Source organism: Chelonia mydas, chromosome 1 (assembly GCF_015237465.2).
Source record: "Chelonia mydas isolate rCheMyd1 chromosome 1, rCheMyd1.pri.v2, whole genome shotgun sequence".
NCBI classification, from domain to species: Eukaryota; Metazoa; Chordata; order Testudines; family Cheloniidae; genus Chelonia; species Chelonia mydas.
In genome coordinates, this window is record NC_057849.1 from 146,001,666 (window position 1) to 146,017,112 (window position 15,447).

Below are 15,447 nucleotides of genomic sequence, written 5' to 3' on the forward strand. Positions count from 1 at the left end.
CCAGTAGGGGCAGGAAGAGGAAGAGAATAGATTCATCATGTATTGCTGTTAAGTGCAACATTTGCATGAACTCTCTTCTAGAGAGAAATACTGCATCTCCTCCATGGAGCCTCTGGATGGGGTTGTGCTTCAACAGCAGCATAGGCGGGGTTGGGGGCGGGGGGCAAAGGAGGGTGTTGCCCCCCAAGCTACAAGCCTCAGGCAGGCAGCAGAGGAGACAGGAGACATGCTACTCCCAGTTTGCGCCTCTGAGGCAAGGAGTCATAATGTTGTTTATAAACAGAGTGATTAACAGATGATTAAGATAACAAAGGGCTGGTCTGATGTTTTCCTAAAGTTAAATGATCTTTGCCAAGCTTGGTGAACTGCAAAAAGTAAGTATCCCAAATGACAGAAAGTAATTGTAGATTTTTCAACAATTGTTTCAATTGTTGTATTCAAGAGGTAGTAACAAAGTTATAATATGTTTCTTCGAGAAGATAACTGATTTTTTTAGACAAAGGAAATGCGGTAGATCTAATCTTCCTGGATGTCAGTAAGGCATTTGATACAGTTCCACATGAGAAATTATTAGTTAAACTGGAGAAGATAGGGATTAATAGGATAATTGAAAGGTGGATAAGGAACTGGTTAAAGGGAAGACTACAACAGGTCATACTGAGATGTGAACTCTCAGGCTAGAGTGAGGTTACTAGTGGAGTTCCTCAGGGATCGGTCTTGGGACCAATCTTATTTAACATTTTTATTACTGACCTTGGCACAGAAAGTGGGAGTGTGCTAATATAATTTGCGGATGACACAAAGTTGGGAGGTATTACCAATACCAAGGAAGACCGGAATGCCATACAAGAAGATCTGGATGACCTTGTAAACTGGAGTAATAGAAATAGGATGAAATTTAATAGTGCAAAGTACAAGGTCACATACTTAGTGATGAACAAGAATTTTTGCTATAAGCTGGGGACTTATCAGTTGGAAGTGACAGTGGAGGAGAAAGAGCTGGGGGTATTGGTTGATCACAGGATGACTATGAGCCTTCAGTGTGATTGAGCTGTGCATAGGCAACTCGTGGGAGGGACACAAAGGGGGGCACCAGCAAAAAGGGGGGGCACATGACCTCCTCACTTGACTCCTCCCCACCCCACCTCCAGCCTTGGGCCCCTGCTGGAGGGGGAAGAGGCTACCTGGTTACTTGGGAAGGGAAGGGCTCTCTCCTCCCACTGCCCTGGCTCTCCATGGCATGTTCAGCTGCTCTTCCTGGCAGCCAGGCCCCAGAGTCACTCTCGGATGTTGCCTGGTGCAGCACAGCAGCTGCCTGGAAGAGTACCAGGCTGCCCCCCACCCAGGCTCAGCCTCTGGGGACAGAAGCTGACTCTGAGCATGCTGGAAGGGCTGGGGGGCTCTGGCTCGCTCGACCACTGTCCCCAGAAGCTGAGCCTGGGTGGCGGTGGAGGGGCAGCCTGTTGGTGCCGCAGCCAGGCACTCTCCCAGTCAGCTGCTGCGCTGCACCAGGCAGAGTGCATCCCAGGCAGTATGGCTGGAAGAGGAGAGGGTGACACTGGGCAGCATGCATCCCAAGCAGCGTGGCCAGAAGAGGAGAGGCTCTGGCCCCGGCTCTTCCCTTCTGGCTCTGGCCCCGCCCCTTCCACTCCCTAGCTGCTTGGGGCACGGGCCCTGCCCCCCACCCCTCGGCCAGGCATCTGGGGAGGGGCATCTGACCCTTCCTGACCCTCATAGGCATCGCTTCTGCAGCTGTGAAAAAAGCTAATGCAGCCCTAGGATGTATCAGGCGAGGTATTTCCAGCAGAGACAGGGAAGTGTTAGTACCATTATACAAGGCACTGGTGAGACCGCATCTAGAGTATTGTGTGCAAATCTGGTCTCCCATGTTTAAGACAGATGAATTCAAACTGGAACAGGTGCAGAGAAAGGGTGACTAGGATGATCTGAGGAATGGAAAACCTACCTTATGAAAAGAGACTCAGAGCTTGGATTGTTTAGTCTAACCAATACAAGGCTGAGGGGAGATATGGTTACTCTGTATAAATATACCTGAGGGATAAATACCAGGGAGGGAGAGGAGTTATTTAAGTTAGGGATCAGTGGACCCCAGAACAAATGGATATAAACTGGTCTTCCACAACTTTAGGCTTGAAATTAGGCAAAGGTTTATAACTGTTAGAAGAGTGAAGTTCTGGAGCAGCCTCCCAAGGGGAGCAGTGGGGGCAAAAAACCTTAAGTGGCTTGAAGCCTGAGCTTGATAAGTTTATGGAGGGGATGGTATGACAGGACTGCCTACAATGGCATGTGGCCCATCAGCGACTGCCTGTAGCAAAAACCCCCAACAGCTGGGGACAGGACACTAACGGGGGAGGGCTCTGAGTTACTACAGAGAATTCTTTCCCAGTTATCGGCCTGGTGGGTCTTGCCCACGTGTTCAGGATCTAACCGATCATCATATGTGGGGTCAGGAAGGATTTTTTCCACAGGTGAGATTGGCAGAGATCCTGGAAATTTTTCACCTTCTTCTGCATCATGAGGCATGGGTCACTTGCAGGTTTAAACTAGAGGAAGTCTTTAAACCATTATTTGAGGCCTTTAGTAACTCAGTCAGAGGTTAGGGGTCTATATTACAGGAGTCGGTGGGTGAGGTTCTGTGGCCTGCCATGTGCAGAAGGTCAGAGTAGATGATCAGGATGGTCCCTTCTGACTTTAGTAAGAGTATCTGAGAAAGAATATACATTACAATTTTAAACCTAACCAGTGTCCCATAAGCGACTTGCCGCAAGATGTCAGAACATGTTTGTATTACAGCTGAGGTGAGCTGATATTTACTTAATTTTCTTTCTTGATATAGGAGATACCATGCTCCTGTCAGATAATTTCTAAGTTATTATCTGCAAAATCACTAAAGTTTTCAGTTGCCTAAGTAGCCCCTGGAATCCTAGTTAAAGTTGTGCCCTCCCCTCCCTGCCCCAATCTGAAATTGCACCCCTGTGGGCAAGCACGGAATTTGTATCTCCCCCACATGAGCAACCCCGTTGGCCTGATTGGAGCTGCCCCCCAAATACAGAAGTCAAACTACGCCTATGAACAACAGATGACATTTTCTATGGATAGGAAAGCATATTGTTAAGTCATAATCAACAGCCTTTTGGACAGGGCAGAACCCAATTAGTATTTTCTGCTCGATTAGAATCTTCTAGAAATGAATGGATGTTTAGCTGTCAGCAGTTTTCAGTGAGTTTCAGTGTGCTTAACTATTGTGGTACATGTTGCTCTGTGAACAGGTACACTGATAGAAAGTTAACAGGTTACAAAAATCTGGTTCAACAAAGGCAAAGTCTATGGAGATGGAAAAGTTTGCCTTATTAACGGTACTTGCATTTAAAAAACTATCATCAGAATTTTCAGATAAAAATAGACTGGGAAATTTCTGATAACCAAGTTTTCTTCAGCAGACCATGCAAAACTGAGAGAAGAGGAATAGATATAGTGAACATAAGAACGTCCATACTGGATCAGACCAAAGGTCCATCAAGCCCAGTATCCTGTCTACTGACAGTGGCCAATGCCAGGTGCCCCAGAGAGAGTGAACCTAACAGGTAATGATCAAGTGATCTCTCTCCTGCCATCCATCTCCACCCTCTGACAAACAGAGGCTAGGGACACCATTCCTTACCCATCCTGGCTAATAGCCATTAATGGACTTAACCTCCATGAATTTGTCCAGTTCTCTTTTAAACCCTGTTATAGTTCTAGCCTTCACAACCAGGCAAGGAGTTCCACAGGTTGACTATGCGCTGAGTGAAGAAGAACTTCCTTTTATTTGTTTCAAACCTGCTACCCATTAATTTCATTTGGTGGCCCCTAGTTCTTATATTATGGGAACAAGTAAATAACTTTTCCTTATTCACTTTCTCCACGCCATTTATGATTTTATATCTATCATATCCCGCCTTAGTCTCCTCTTTTCCAAGCTGAAAAGTCCTAGCCTCTTTAATCTCTCCTCAGATGGGACCCCTTCCAAACTCCTAATCATTTTAGTTGCCCTTCTCTGAACCTTTTCTAATGCCAGTATATCTTTTTTGAGATGAGGGGACCACATCTGTACACAGCATTCAAGATGTGGGCATACCATGGATTTATATAAGGGCAATAAGATATTTTCCGTCTTATACTCTCTCCCTTTTTTAATGATTCCTAACATCCCGTTTGCTTTTTTGACTGCCGCTGCACACCGCATGGACGTCTTCAGAGAACTATCCATGATGACTCCAAGATCTTTCTCCTGATTAGTTGTAGCTAAATTAGCCCCCCATCATATTGTATGTATAGTTGGGGTGATTTTTTCCAATGTGCATTACTTTACATTTATCCACATTAAATTTCATTTGCCATTTTGTTGCCCAATCACATAGTTTTGTGAGATCTTTTTGAAGTTCTTCACAGTCTGCTTTGGTCTTGACTATCTTGAGCCATATAGTATCATCTACAAACTTTGCCACCTCACTGTTTACCCCTTTCTCCAGATCATTTATGAATAAGTTGAATAGGATTGGTCCTAGGACTGACCCTGGGGACCACCACTAGTTACCCCTCTCCATTCTGAAAATTTACCATTTATTCCTACCCTTTGTTTCCTGTCTTTTAACCAGTTCTCAATCCATGAAAAGATCTTCCCTCTAATCCCATGACAACTTAATTTACATAAGAGCCTTTGGTGAGGCCTTGTCAAAGGCTTTCAGGAAATCTAAGTACACTATGTCCACTGGATCCCCCTTGTCCACATGTTTGTTGACCCCTTCAAAGAACTCTGATAGATTAGTAAGACATGATCTCCCTTTACAGAAACCATGTTGACTTTTGCACAACAATTTATGCTCTTTTATGTGTCTGACAATTTTATTCATTACTATTGTTTCAACTAATTTGCCCGGTACTGACGTTAGACTTACCGGTCTGTAATTGCCAGGATCACCTCTAGAGCCCTTCTTAAATATTGGCATTACTTTAGCTATCTTCCAGTCACTGGGTACAGTAGCTGATTTAAAGAACAGGTTACAAACCATAGTTAATAGTCCCACAATTTCACATTTGAGTTCTTTCAGAACTCTTGGGTGAATGCCATCTGGTCCTGTTACTGTTAAGTTTCTCAATTAATTCCAAAACCTCCTCTAGTGACACTTCAATCTGTGACAATTCCTCAGATTTGTCACCTACAAAAGACAGCTCAGGTTTGGGAATCTCCCTAACATCCTCAGCCATGAAGAGTGAAGCAAAAAATTCATTTAGTTTCTCTGCGATGACTTTATCGTCTTTAAGTGCTCCTTAGTGGGAGAATATTAATTAAGTCCTCTTCTTATATGTTGATATGAATCAAATGATCAAACTAAACACAACAACAGTGCCAGCTATTCTACAGTACCGCAGCTTCCCAAAGGGCTAGTTTTCAAGGCATTGCATTTTCAGCCCTAGCCTACCAATACTGTTGATTTTCTCTTGCCCAACACTAAGGAAATTTGGAAGCAGCTTCTGCAAGGAGAGAAGATCTAAGTATGAAATCCTAAATAGGTCTATGAAGATGTATGAGGAGCAAAACAGGTATAAATTATGCCATATGCTCATGAATACAACATTCTGTGTGGTTTGCATATACAAAAATCAGCACCTATCACAGTGAAAGTAAGAATGTAAACAGGCATGCAAGGGTTCCAACTGGAGACAGTGCACAGCCACATGAGGCATGTACAGGGGAAGAGTTACCACACAAAACCCATTAATGTGTGTATAGTCACATGCAAGAAGCCAGCTGCAGTGGTATTAAAATTTCCCCATAGGGATGCTGCAACAGCAACAAGCATCTTGGTCAACTGACCTTTTCATGGTGGCCTGCAAAATGAGGCATTCTGAGACCTATGCAAATAAGAACTGGGAGATCTCTCTTTCTTATATTGTAATGCACAGAATGAAAGAACTGAAAAACCCATGATCTCATCTATAGATGTAGCCCTACCTAGAGTGCTTTTAAATTGGTGACTGGTAAATAGCCCATCGATCTAAAAAAAGTCTTTGGAAGGCAAAAAGTAAGTTCAATTTTAGGAAATAATAACCTTAAAACCTGATAAAGAAATCAATATTACATGTTTCTGAGTTTTGCATATTTTCTTGGACCTAACTGAATATTTATCTAATTGATTGTTTTTGGCTTCCTAACAAGGATTACACTTTTATAAACAGAGGTAGGATTGATTTCAGAGACTTAAAAGGAACAAACAAACAATACATGTTACCACACAATACAAAGAATGTACTTAGCTTGAAAAGCCAGAAACAGAGCCTGGTTTTGCACTGTATATCAGAGTACATACCAGAGCGCCCAATTCATTATACTGCAGCTTCAAAGCTGTAAGTCTTTCATCCAGTTCTTTGGGCTTCTCTGTCTGTTGTTTCTGAACAATCTGACGTCCAGTTTTTATCACTGTTTCCACTTCAGACTTCACCTCACTCAAGCTTTTATACAATTTCTAATCAAATCAACACAGAAGAGAGAAAAACCAAAATTAATAAAATAAATGAATAAAAGCAATGCAAACTTGGGACTGAAGTGATTATGCAGAACTACTACCAATCTTGGGATTGTTTGGTGCATAAGAGCGTCACCTGTGAGACTGTGAGGATCCTCAACTCCTATGGAAACTAAAGGGACTTGAGATGCCAGCTTCAAGTTATGCATAAATCACACACAGATAATGCAAAAGCATTTATAATACTGTTAGAGCTTTATTTATTAATCAGAATTCAAAATTATATGTCCATGTCTGCATTCGACTTATTCATCTAGAATGTTCTGCTATTGTTGTTTTTACCGTCCCACTGGTGGCAGCCATGGTGGAAGTGCTGAGATAGTCAAGAAGCCAGTGGCCACCAGAATTTGTAACATCATAAGACAAAGGTCTGCTCTGAGCTGGTTTAGACAATACAGCACTTAAAATAATAGCAGCTGCCCTCTACCTACTCACGTCCTCAACCACCCACAATCTAAAAGCCTAATTTGAGCAGAAATCTGACAGTTCCCCATACACTAAATCCTTAGACTGATATAGCACAGATTTCCCCTTCCATTTAATTATGTTTAATATTGCTTTTAATGGCCTAAAAAGCAAAGAGATTTACTGCCTTTTAAAGAAAAAATATATTATATACCTCCATCTATCTTTTCTAATTGTTTCAAATGACTATGCAGCAAGTGTGGACAAAACAAAGATTTATTTAAGTAATGACATGCAATCAGTGTGCATAGACCATGCTTTCCCCTTACCTTTTGAAAGAATGAGGATTAAAAAAGGGATAGCACTACTTGTCTGCCCAAACCCTGATTCCCTGGATACAACAACAACATCTATATATAACAGGGTTGCCAAATAACCTGGTATCCAAAATAACTGATCTAATATTTGGCACCTGCAGAAATTATTTTGGACAAACCTTATCCAAACAAACATCCTTAACTTTTTTCTGTTTAAATATGTAATTTAACTTTGTTTCATTTCATTTAAAATTGAATTCTGTTATGCACTAGAAACTTATTACACTGAACTGGGAAAGAGACACTCCTCTGAACTATAGAATATCAATAAACATAAAAAAGTGAAGAATTTAAATGGCAAGGTTCTTGAAGTTTATTGCTGAGGTTCTTTTAGCTTCATTATATGCTCTCGCAATTTGTTGTGATGTGCTGAAATAACTTATTTCATATACCTTGACAGAACTTTTAAAAGAATCTAGACTGTATTTCTTTTCTTGCTGATTGAGCTTGTGTTAAGTATTTTTGTGGGGTTTTTTTATTATTACCAGTGCCTCTTGTGATATTATAGTGAAATAAATTCCATGTCCAATAAGTGTAGACAGTTCAGGTAAAGATATGATGCTTTTTCTATTGCAGACCTGATAAGAGAAACTCAGCACATCCTCTCTATAGTTTAATCTGAAGTTCATTAACAACTTGATTCTCAAAAACATATTAATATAATTTTACATATATATAAAATGGGGATATATATCTATATCCCCATTCTTTCCAAAGGATCCTTATGTGACTTGCAAGATACATACATACTTCATCACTGAAATGCAGCCAACTTTGTATATAGGGCACAGCAAGGAAGATAGCTGTTGTGCAGCTCACACATTTAGTTTAGATGCCTTATGGGACTAAATTTCCCATGATGCACCGTGGCCCTCCCCTTTGTTAAACCATCATGGTTCATCAACAGAATCCCATGACTGTAGTGCATCACAGGAGATGTAGCATGGCCAGAGAGGCCACCCTATAAATTTCCCACAGAATGGAAAGTTTGATTTTCAACCAGCTCCAGTAGCCAGTTTCAACATTTCAACCATATAATCAGTTTCCCTTGATTGTTTGTAGAGTTTGAAACACATTTAAAAGTATAGGGAAAATGTCATTTTAAAACTGCAAAAAGTGGCAGAGTGACTCAGGCACATGTGTAGCATCTAAGACAACTTAAAATTGATGAGTCCTTGATTTGCAAGAAAGAGAGAAGTAGGAAATAAACATATGGGGTGAGATTTTCAAACATTGTTAAAATACATAAGATCACAAATTCCCCTGAATTTCAATGGGATCAATGCTCCTAAATCTCTTAGGCATTTTTGAAAATCTCAACCATATATATATATATATTAATCCCAACGAGAAATACTTGACATGTGAAAAGACAGGAAATTATTTGAAAAAAAAACAAAACACTGGACTGTACATACATACCATGCAATGATCCAACTGTGACTGCACTACCTCCTGCTCTACACTCTTCATCTCCAACTTGGGCACCTGCAATTTTACTTCATCTAAAATTCTTTTACATTCCTGTAGACGCTGCTCAAAATTAGCTGGCTTCTGGAACAAGCGGAACTTCATGGAGACGTCTTGTATTTTTTTCTGAAAAGTCAATATGGGCCAGTGGTAAAAATAGGAGGAAAAAATGGAGTCATTCTCAGAATAGGTTACCAATCAGTATGTTTTCTCATGATTTCTTGCACCTCAAAACATTTGATTCTTTAACTAGACCTCAGCTGACACCAGTCTTGGTTTTTATACAAGGAAGAAAATCCTTCCCTTCTCACTTGCACCTGCAAAGGGCAACTGGATGCAACAGAACTGACGATATTCTGTTGCATGGGAAAGAAGGGAATGGGTAGAAGGTGCCTGTGTAAGGATCTATACTACCAGTGCAGAGCCGACGGTGAAAGCTCAATGTTTACTAGCATGCAGGGGGATTGAGATTGGCTCCAGTATCCATTTTCCCTGCAAAGGGAGATCACACTATACATAAGACACCAGAAATGCAGCTCACTTCCATGATATATTTTTATAGGGATTGGGAGATTATCCTTCCTCTAGTCACTGTAGAGAAGCCCTGCATGAAGCTTGTGCACTGTTCATAGGCTTGGCACAGGCTCTGGGATTTGATTCTCATATAATCAGAGACTTTAAAGTTAGAAGGGACCATTGTGATCATCTAGCTCAATGACCTGAGTCTACCAGTTAACTGCACGAATGGTAATCATTAGTGACCCCGGCTTTCTTAGAATAAGTGACCAAGAGTTCATCTGCACCAATATATTTTCCACAGTATGCATCCGATGAAGTGAGCTGTAGCTCACGAAAGCTTAAGCTCAAATAAATTGGTTCGTCTCTAAGGTGCCACAAGTCCTCCTTTTCTTTTTGCAGATACAGACTAACACGGCTGCTACTCTGAAACCAATATATATGAATTGCATAAAAGCTAGTAAAGTCTCCATTGTACCAATTTACGTTTCCTCTTTATTGTTGTTCTCACCCAACGAAGTACTCATGTACTCCATCACATTTTGCCCTTTTGGGACGGGAGGGAGGGGAGATGGGTTATTAAGCCATGTATTACGCTGATTTTTGTCTAAGAGGGTCTAACACTTGGGTACCCTAAAATGTAACTGGCTGTCACTTACATATAAGTAACCTTGACAGTAAAGTGTTTTATACAGACTGCAACTGTGGAGTTTCAGGCAAGGAAAGGACACAATCCTTTTGGTCAATAATTCGGTGTAATGTTTATACTTTTAGATTCTCTGGTTATTATATTTTAATAATTCTGAAGTATTACTAATAATTTGTATTCTTCATTCACCTGCAAGGAAAGGGAGTCAACTGAGCATTTCCTTCTTCTAGAGCAAGATGTGTTAAGTAACAAAAGATCATAAGGTTATTATGAGGAGGAGGGAGAAAAATTGTTCTCCTTAATCTCTGAGGATAAAACAAGAAGCAATGGGCTAAAATTGCAGCAGGGGCAGTTTAGATTGGACATTAGGAAAAACTTCTTGTCAGGATCGTTAACCACTGGAATAAATTGCCTAGGAAGGTTGTAGAATCTCCATCATTGGAGATTTTTAAAAGAGCAAGTTCGACAAACACCTATTAGGGATGGTCTAGATAATACTTAGTTGTGCCATGAGTGCAGGGGACTGGACCAGATGATCTCTCAAGGTCTCTCCCAGTCCTACGATTCTACAATAAGCAAAATAACCCTCCTCCTCCCCCACAAATAGAAATGTTTCCTTTTGTCCACTGTATAACTGCTTTGAGCAAATCATCTACTTCTGAATTCCCAACAATACCACTTTATGATAAAGGACATGGGACTGGTTTTCAATTCCTCAAAATATTTCTAACCTACTAGGAGTAAATGGTTCATTAGTTACCATGACAGAATAAGATTATTGTTTTAGCTAAACCAGCTTTCCCCCTTCCTTCTTTCAGGCTCAGAACATAGCTCCCAAGATATGATAATACAAAAAAAGAGATAAGTTTGGCAAAGGAGTAGCAGTTCCATCACTTTAAGCACAATTATATCTTTTTTACAGCTACCATTTACTTTCTGCCTAGATATTTCAGTGAATATCATCACCATATTGAGTAGGTAATGCATATAAGGAATTTTTCTTAGAGCAAAAAATAAACGTGTACAGTATTTATCTACAAATGTCTCTGCTCTTGCACTGTCTTAAAACTGGAGTAGCAAAGTGAAAAATCAGGCAACTTTTTAGTTTAAGTATAATGTGTTTAGTTTTCAGTAAAACTGTGATAGTGATTAATTTTATGTACACACAAAAAAAACCTTTAAAATTTTGTAAATTAACCAATTTTGGTTCAGATCTAAGTAACTGCATGTTATCTAAATGAGTCAATTCAGATTGACAAAACTCATAGTAATGTGCATGATCATTTAGAGGCCTTTTGAGGAACTCTCTCAGGACAAAAGGGTGTTAAGGAATCAACTCTATCACATGTAGGAAAAGAAATTAATGGCATATGTATCAAACAACTCCAAAAACATTACGGCCTAAAAATCTCAGTAACCGGATCATCTCTCCAGCTGTTCATCTCCTCCTGTGAATAAGACCTGTTTTAGGGAGGATATTCTTCTCCCAATACACACACATCTCCATAAAGGTTAGCTTTTCCCTAACTTGCCCAGTATGCCCAGAAGTGTTCACCAGTTGTGTTGCTGAATGTACAAGGATCTATGTACGGATCCTTTTGAACCCAGCATTTAATTGATGGAATGCTGGTAGTATCAGAGTTGCCATGGAGACCAGCAGGGAAAGAGTTAACAGGAGATATGTATGTAGTTACATATATTCATCAAGGAATGAATAGATCCCATAAGGAAGAGGAGTTATTAAATAGCATAAAACGTGTTTTTTAAAATAACTAACTATTAACATTTTATTACTTGGCTTTTCTATGTCCCTCAGCACCAAACATTACACAAGCATTAATCAGTTCATCCTCTCAGCAAGTCTGTGAGCTAAGGAAGTATTATCATTCCCATTTTAGAGACTGGGAAATTGAGGCATGCATATTAAAGACGACTTTGGCAGAGCTGGGGAAAAAACAGATAACCTTGCTCATTGTCCTGTGCCTTAACCACAAGATCAAACTCTTGCTCTCTGCTGCTAAATCATGGTGTTTTGCTTACCGTACCATGACAGATGAGATGATCAGTGATGTATTTTAACATGAGTATCAATGTATTTATTTCACAGCACCATGGAAGTTTAGTATTCATGCCAAAAGTTGAATAGACTGAAGAGGATTATACGGCCAGGAATGTTTCAAAGACCATTTGGGAGGGCACAAAACAGAAAATGGAATTTTCTTGCTCCTAAATGTAATTAAGCCAGCCCTCATATCAAACGTGTCTCCCTTTGTTTATTAAGTGAGTTGGAATAACATGTTAGTTATCACTTTTAATCAGCAATCAATTGCTCAGGCTGGACTTTGGTACTCCACTTACATCTGGCAAGCGCTTAAAATACAGGAACTGTAAATGAGGGTACATATCCTGCAAATAATTCTCCAAAAATATTCACAGTACACAGAAGACTTATTAAAACCATACTTTTGTCCCTAAAATGGAGTCCCATAGACTTGCCAACTGGTCTATTTTTAATACAAATATCTTAATATATCTCAAATGATGATATACCCAACACATCTTGCATGGTGTTACTTTTTATGCTATTATTACACTCAAAAGATCTACTCCACAATAGGTCTACTGAGTTGATTAAAAATTTGATATGTGCAGCATTAGGTATTTGAGAATTTTTGACCATTTTTGCCATACATTGTGGAAGGCAGGAATAAAAAAAATAAAATATAGCAGGAGATTTGTCATCAAATTCTGTGATTTGTTAAGCAGACTACTGCTACATAGTAGCTCAAAGTTTCAAGGAACAACTGAACCACCACATATACATAAATATAAATCATCAAGAATATTTCAACATATAAACACAGTGTTGTGTATAGGAAGGACCAGAGGAAATGGAGGTTACATACCTGTGCAACATCAATTTGGGAGAAAACTCTTTTGGCAGCATCCTTACCCTGGCTTCGTTTTTTCATTTCTTCCAAACTAATCTCATGGCTTGTCAAATCGGATTGTATTTTCTGTTGGAAAACAAATTTAGTAATCAGATGTGTTTGAAACAGAACTGTATCCTGCTAGAATCAGAATATCTAATTCCTGGCATATATTAAAGAGACATTAAGCGATAATAAAACTCTGGAAGAAATAATTTAAAGGAGAATTATTTGTTTACTGCCTTATAATTCATCTTATTTTACTTTTCTTGTGTGCAAACTCAATAATACCTTCTCCTTCTGCTTAAATGTAAAACCAAATTCTGAGTTTGTGACAATGATGACAATCCGTTGCTAAGGACGTTACAATTACATTGCAGATGCTGAATATAGATTTCCTTCTCAAGAGAAACAGATGGATTACAATTGTTTGCCTTTGGAAAAAAATCTAAAGTAATTATGGAAAAGAAATATACATAAACAGGTAAAGGAGTTTACTTGGATACTTTTATTTCTTGTTTGACCTGTTATGTTAATAGCTTTTTAGGAGATTTCTGATATGAAATATAAATGTCTTGATCAAAGTATCTGATATTTACAGTAAATGACATCATCTTACACTGGTATATATTCCCGATATCTACAAATGTTATTTAACTTGTGGCTTAGGACTCACTGACCAAAACTTGTATTCACTGTCTGCTAGCAAGGGGAAATGTACAACAGGAGGCTGATGACAGAAGACATTCATACATTCATCTCAGCCATTTTTTAGTGAATATTTGTATCTGTCATTTTCAGCAAGAACCAGCAGGTGATCAAATTACTACAATGCAAATTTCAGCCCTGGTCATCTCATCATAAATCAGTCTGATAAAAAGACACCAATTGATTTAAGCAATGCTGACCAATGCTGTAACATGCAAAACAATTCATATAATGCGTATTGATATAACCCAATTTAGACCATTTCAAAACAATTTATATGGAAATTGTTAGAAAATTAATATCTGCTAGTAGCAGATTGCTTAACAATTACCGCTGAGAATAGGAACTCTGAAATAACTATTAGCTTTTTTCTCATCAGGAAGAGTATTTGAAACCTTTATTGCTAAATGGAAGAAAAAAATTACTGTAACTTTCATCTATGCCCTGTATTAGTTACACAAAAATCTCACAAAACCACTACAGCCTACCTATAAGTAGATGCATTTCTAAAGTACACTATCTCTTAATACAAAAAAAACTGTATTTCAAGAAAATAAATAAGAAGCTCAACTTTATATTGCCACACAAATTAGGACCAAGCTTTTTCATTTAGTTCAAATGTGAACAAATTTTACAATTGCAAAATAATTTTTTTTTTAAAATCACTTCTTCATTTGTATGTTGCTTACAAAGCTATATATACTATATGCTGCATGTGTGTGTGATCAACATGGGCATAAAGACTTTTTTATAAAGGTGTGTAGCGTATAATAAAACAATAAGAGCTAAGAATCATGGAGTAGTTGGGCACCCACGTGTCCTGCTGTACCATACATGTACTAAAATACATTTTTAAAGAAGCAGGTGTACAGAAATTTGTAAAACCCCATTAGCAATGTTAACCCCTTTATGTTTCTGAGGTTTTATTTATATATATATATATATTTATTTATAGAGCTAGTCAGTATTATTTATAGAGCTCATCAGAAATTTTCCGATAGAAAATTCGGTCAGGAAATAATGGTTTCTTTAAAGTGAAATGTTTAGCCGAAACAGGTTGACTTAGAAAAAAATTACTTTAGAAAAAAATCAGAATGGAGAGTCAAATATTCCATTTTGAACCTTTTCAGAATGGAACGTTTGATTTGCCATTTCAAAATGACTTTTTGTTTCGATATTTAAATATTTGACATTATATAATAAAATTTTAAAATGTCAAAATCAGAGCAAAACTTTTCCATTTTATAAAATACTTTGATCAATTCCCCCCTCCTCACCCCCAAATTTCATTTCATGGGAGATTTCCTATTAAGGAACAGAAAAAAATTCAAAATCACATAGTTTCCAAGGAAATGGAAAATCCAGTTTCTATCAGTTCCAATTACTTAATTCTCAGCTCAAGTATATTAATGCATAAAAATTGACATGCAAAAAATTACAAAGGACTGTGACTGTGCTTTGTTCTGATATAGCACAGGGAGGCAAAGGAGAGGGACAAGGACCAAGAACTACATGAGGCTTTTCCACGAGGCCTTAGCACGCTCTGCCACTTATAGGGCAGGTATGGATGTTGGATCATATTAAAGAAGTTCTGTATCAAAATCACAAATGAGTTTGATTCCCCATAGTTTAAATTCCAGGGTTTTACTAATTAAGAGGTCTCTTGGTTTTTGGTACTGTTTCTCTCCCTCTATGTGTGAAACTTGCAAGCTGCTAATTGCGTTAGTACATTCTAAGACAGAGTCTGTTCTCAAAGTAATTCACACAGAGAGAGACTCAAAGCAATACTCTGTAACAACAGAAAC

The 15,447-nt window shown here is 38.7% G+C and overlaps 1 protein-coding gene across 8 annotated transcripts in view; it reads right to left on the reverse strand.

Annotated features, from left to right (window-relative positions):
- Nucleotides 1–15,447, reverse strand: part of DMD (dystrophin) — a 1,912,888-nt gene that overhangs the window by 1,115,492 nt on the left and 781,949 nt on the right. For all 8 annotated transcript variants that reach the window (XM_043538015.1, XM_043538014.1, XM_043538013.1 and 5 more), the window contains 3 exons: nucleotides 12,911–13,021; nucleotides 8,792–8,965; nucleotides 6,372–6,527 (listed from right to left, as the gene is read on the reverse strand). In XM_043538015.1, the coding sequence (XP_043393950.1) occupies nucleotides 6,372–6,527; nucleotides 8,792–8,965; nucleotides 12,911–13,021 (441 nt within the window). The remainder of the gene's footprint in view (nucleotides 1–6,371; nucleotides 6,528–8,791; nucleotides 8,966–12,910; nucleotides 13,022–15,447) is intronic.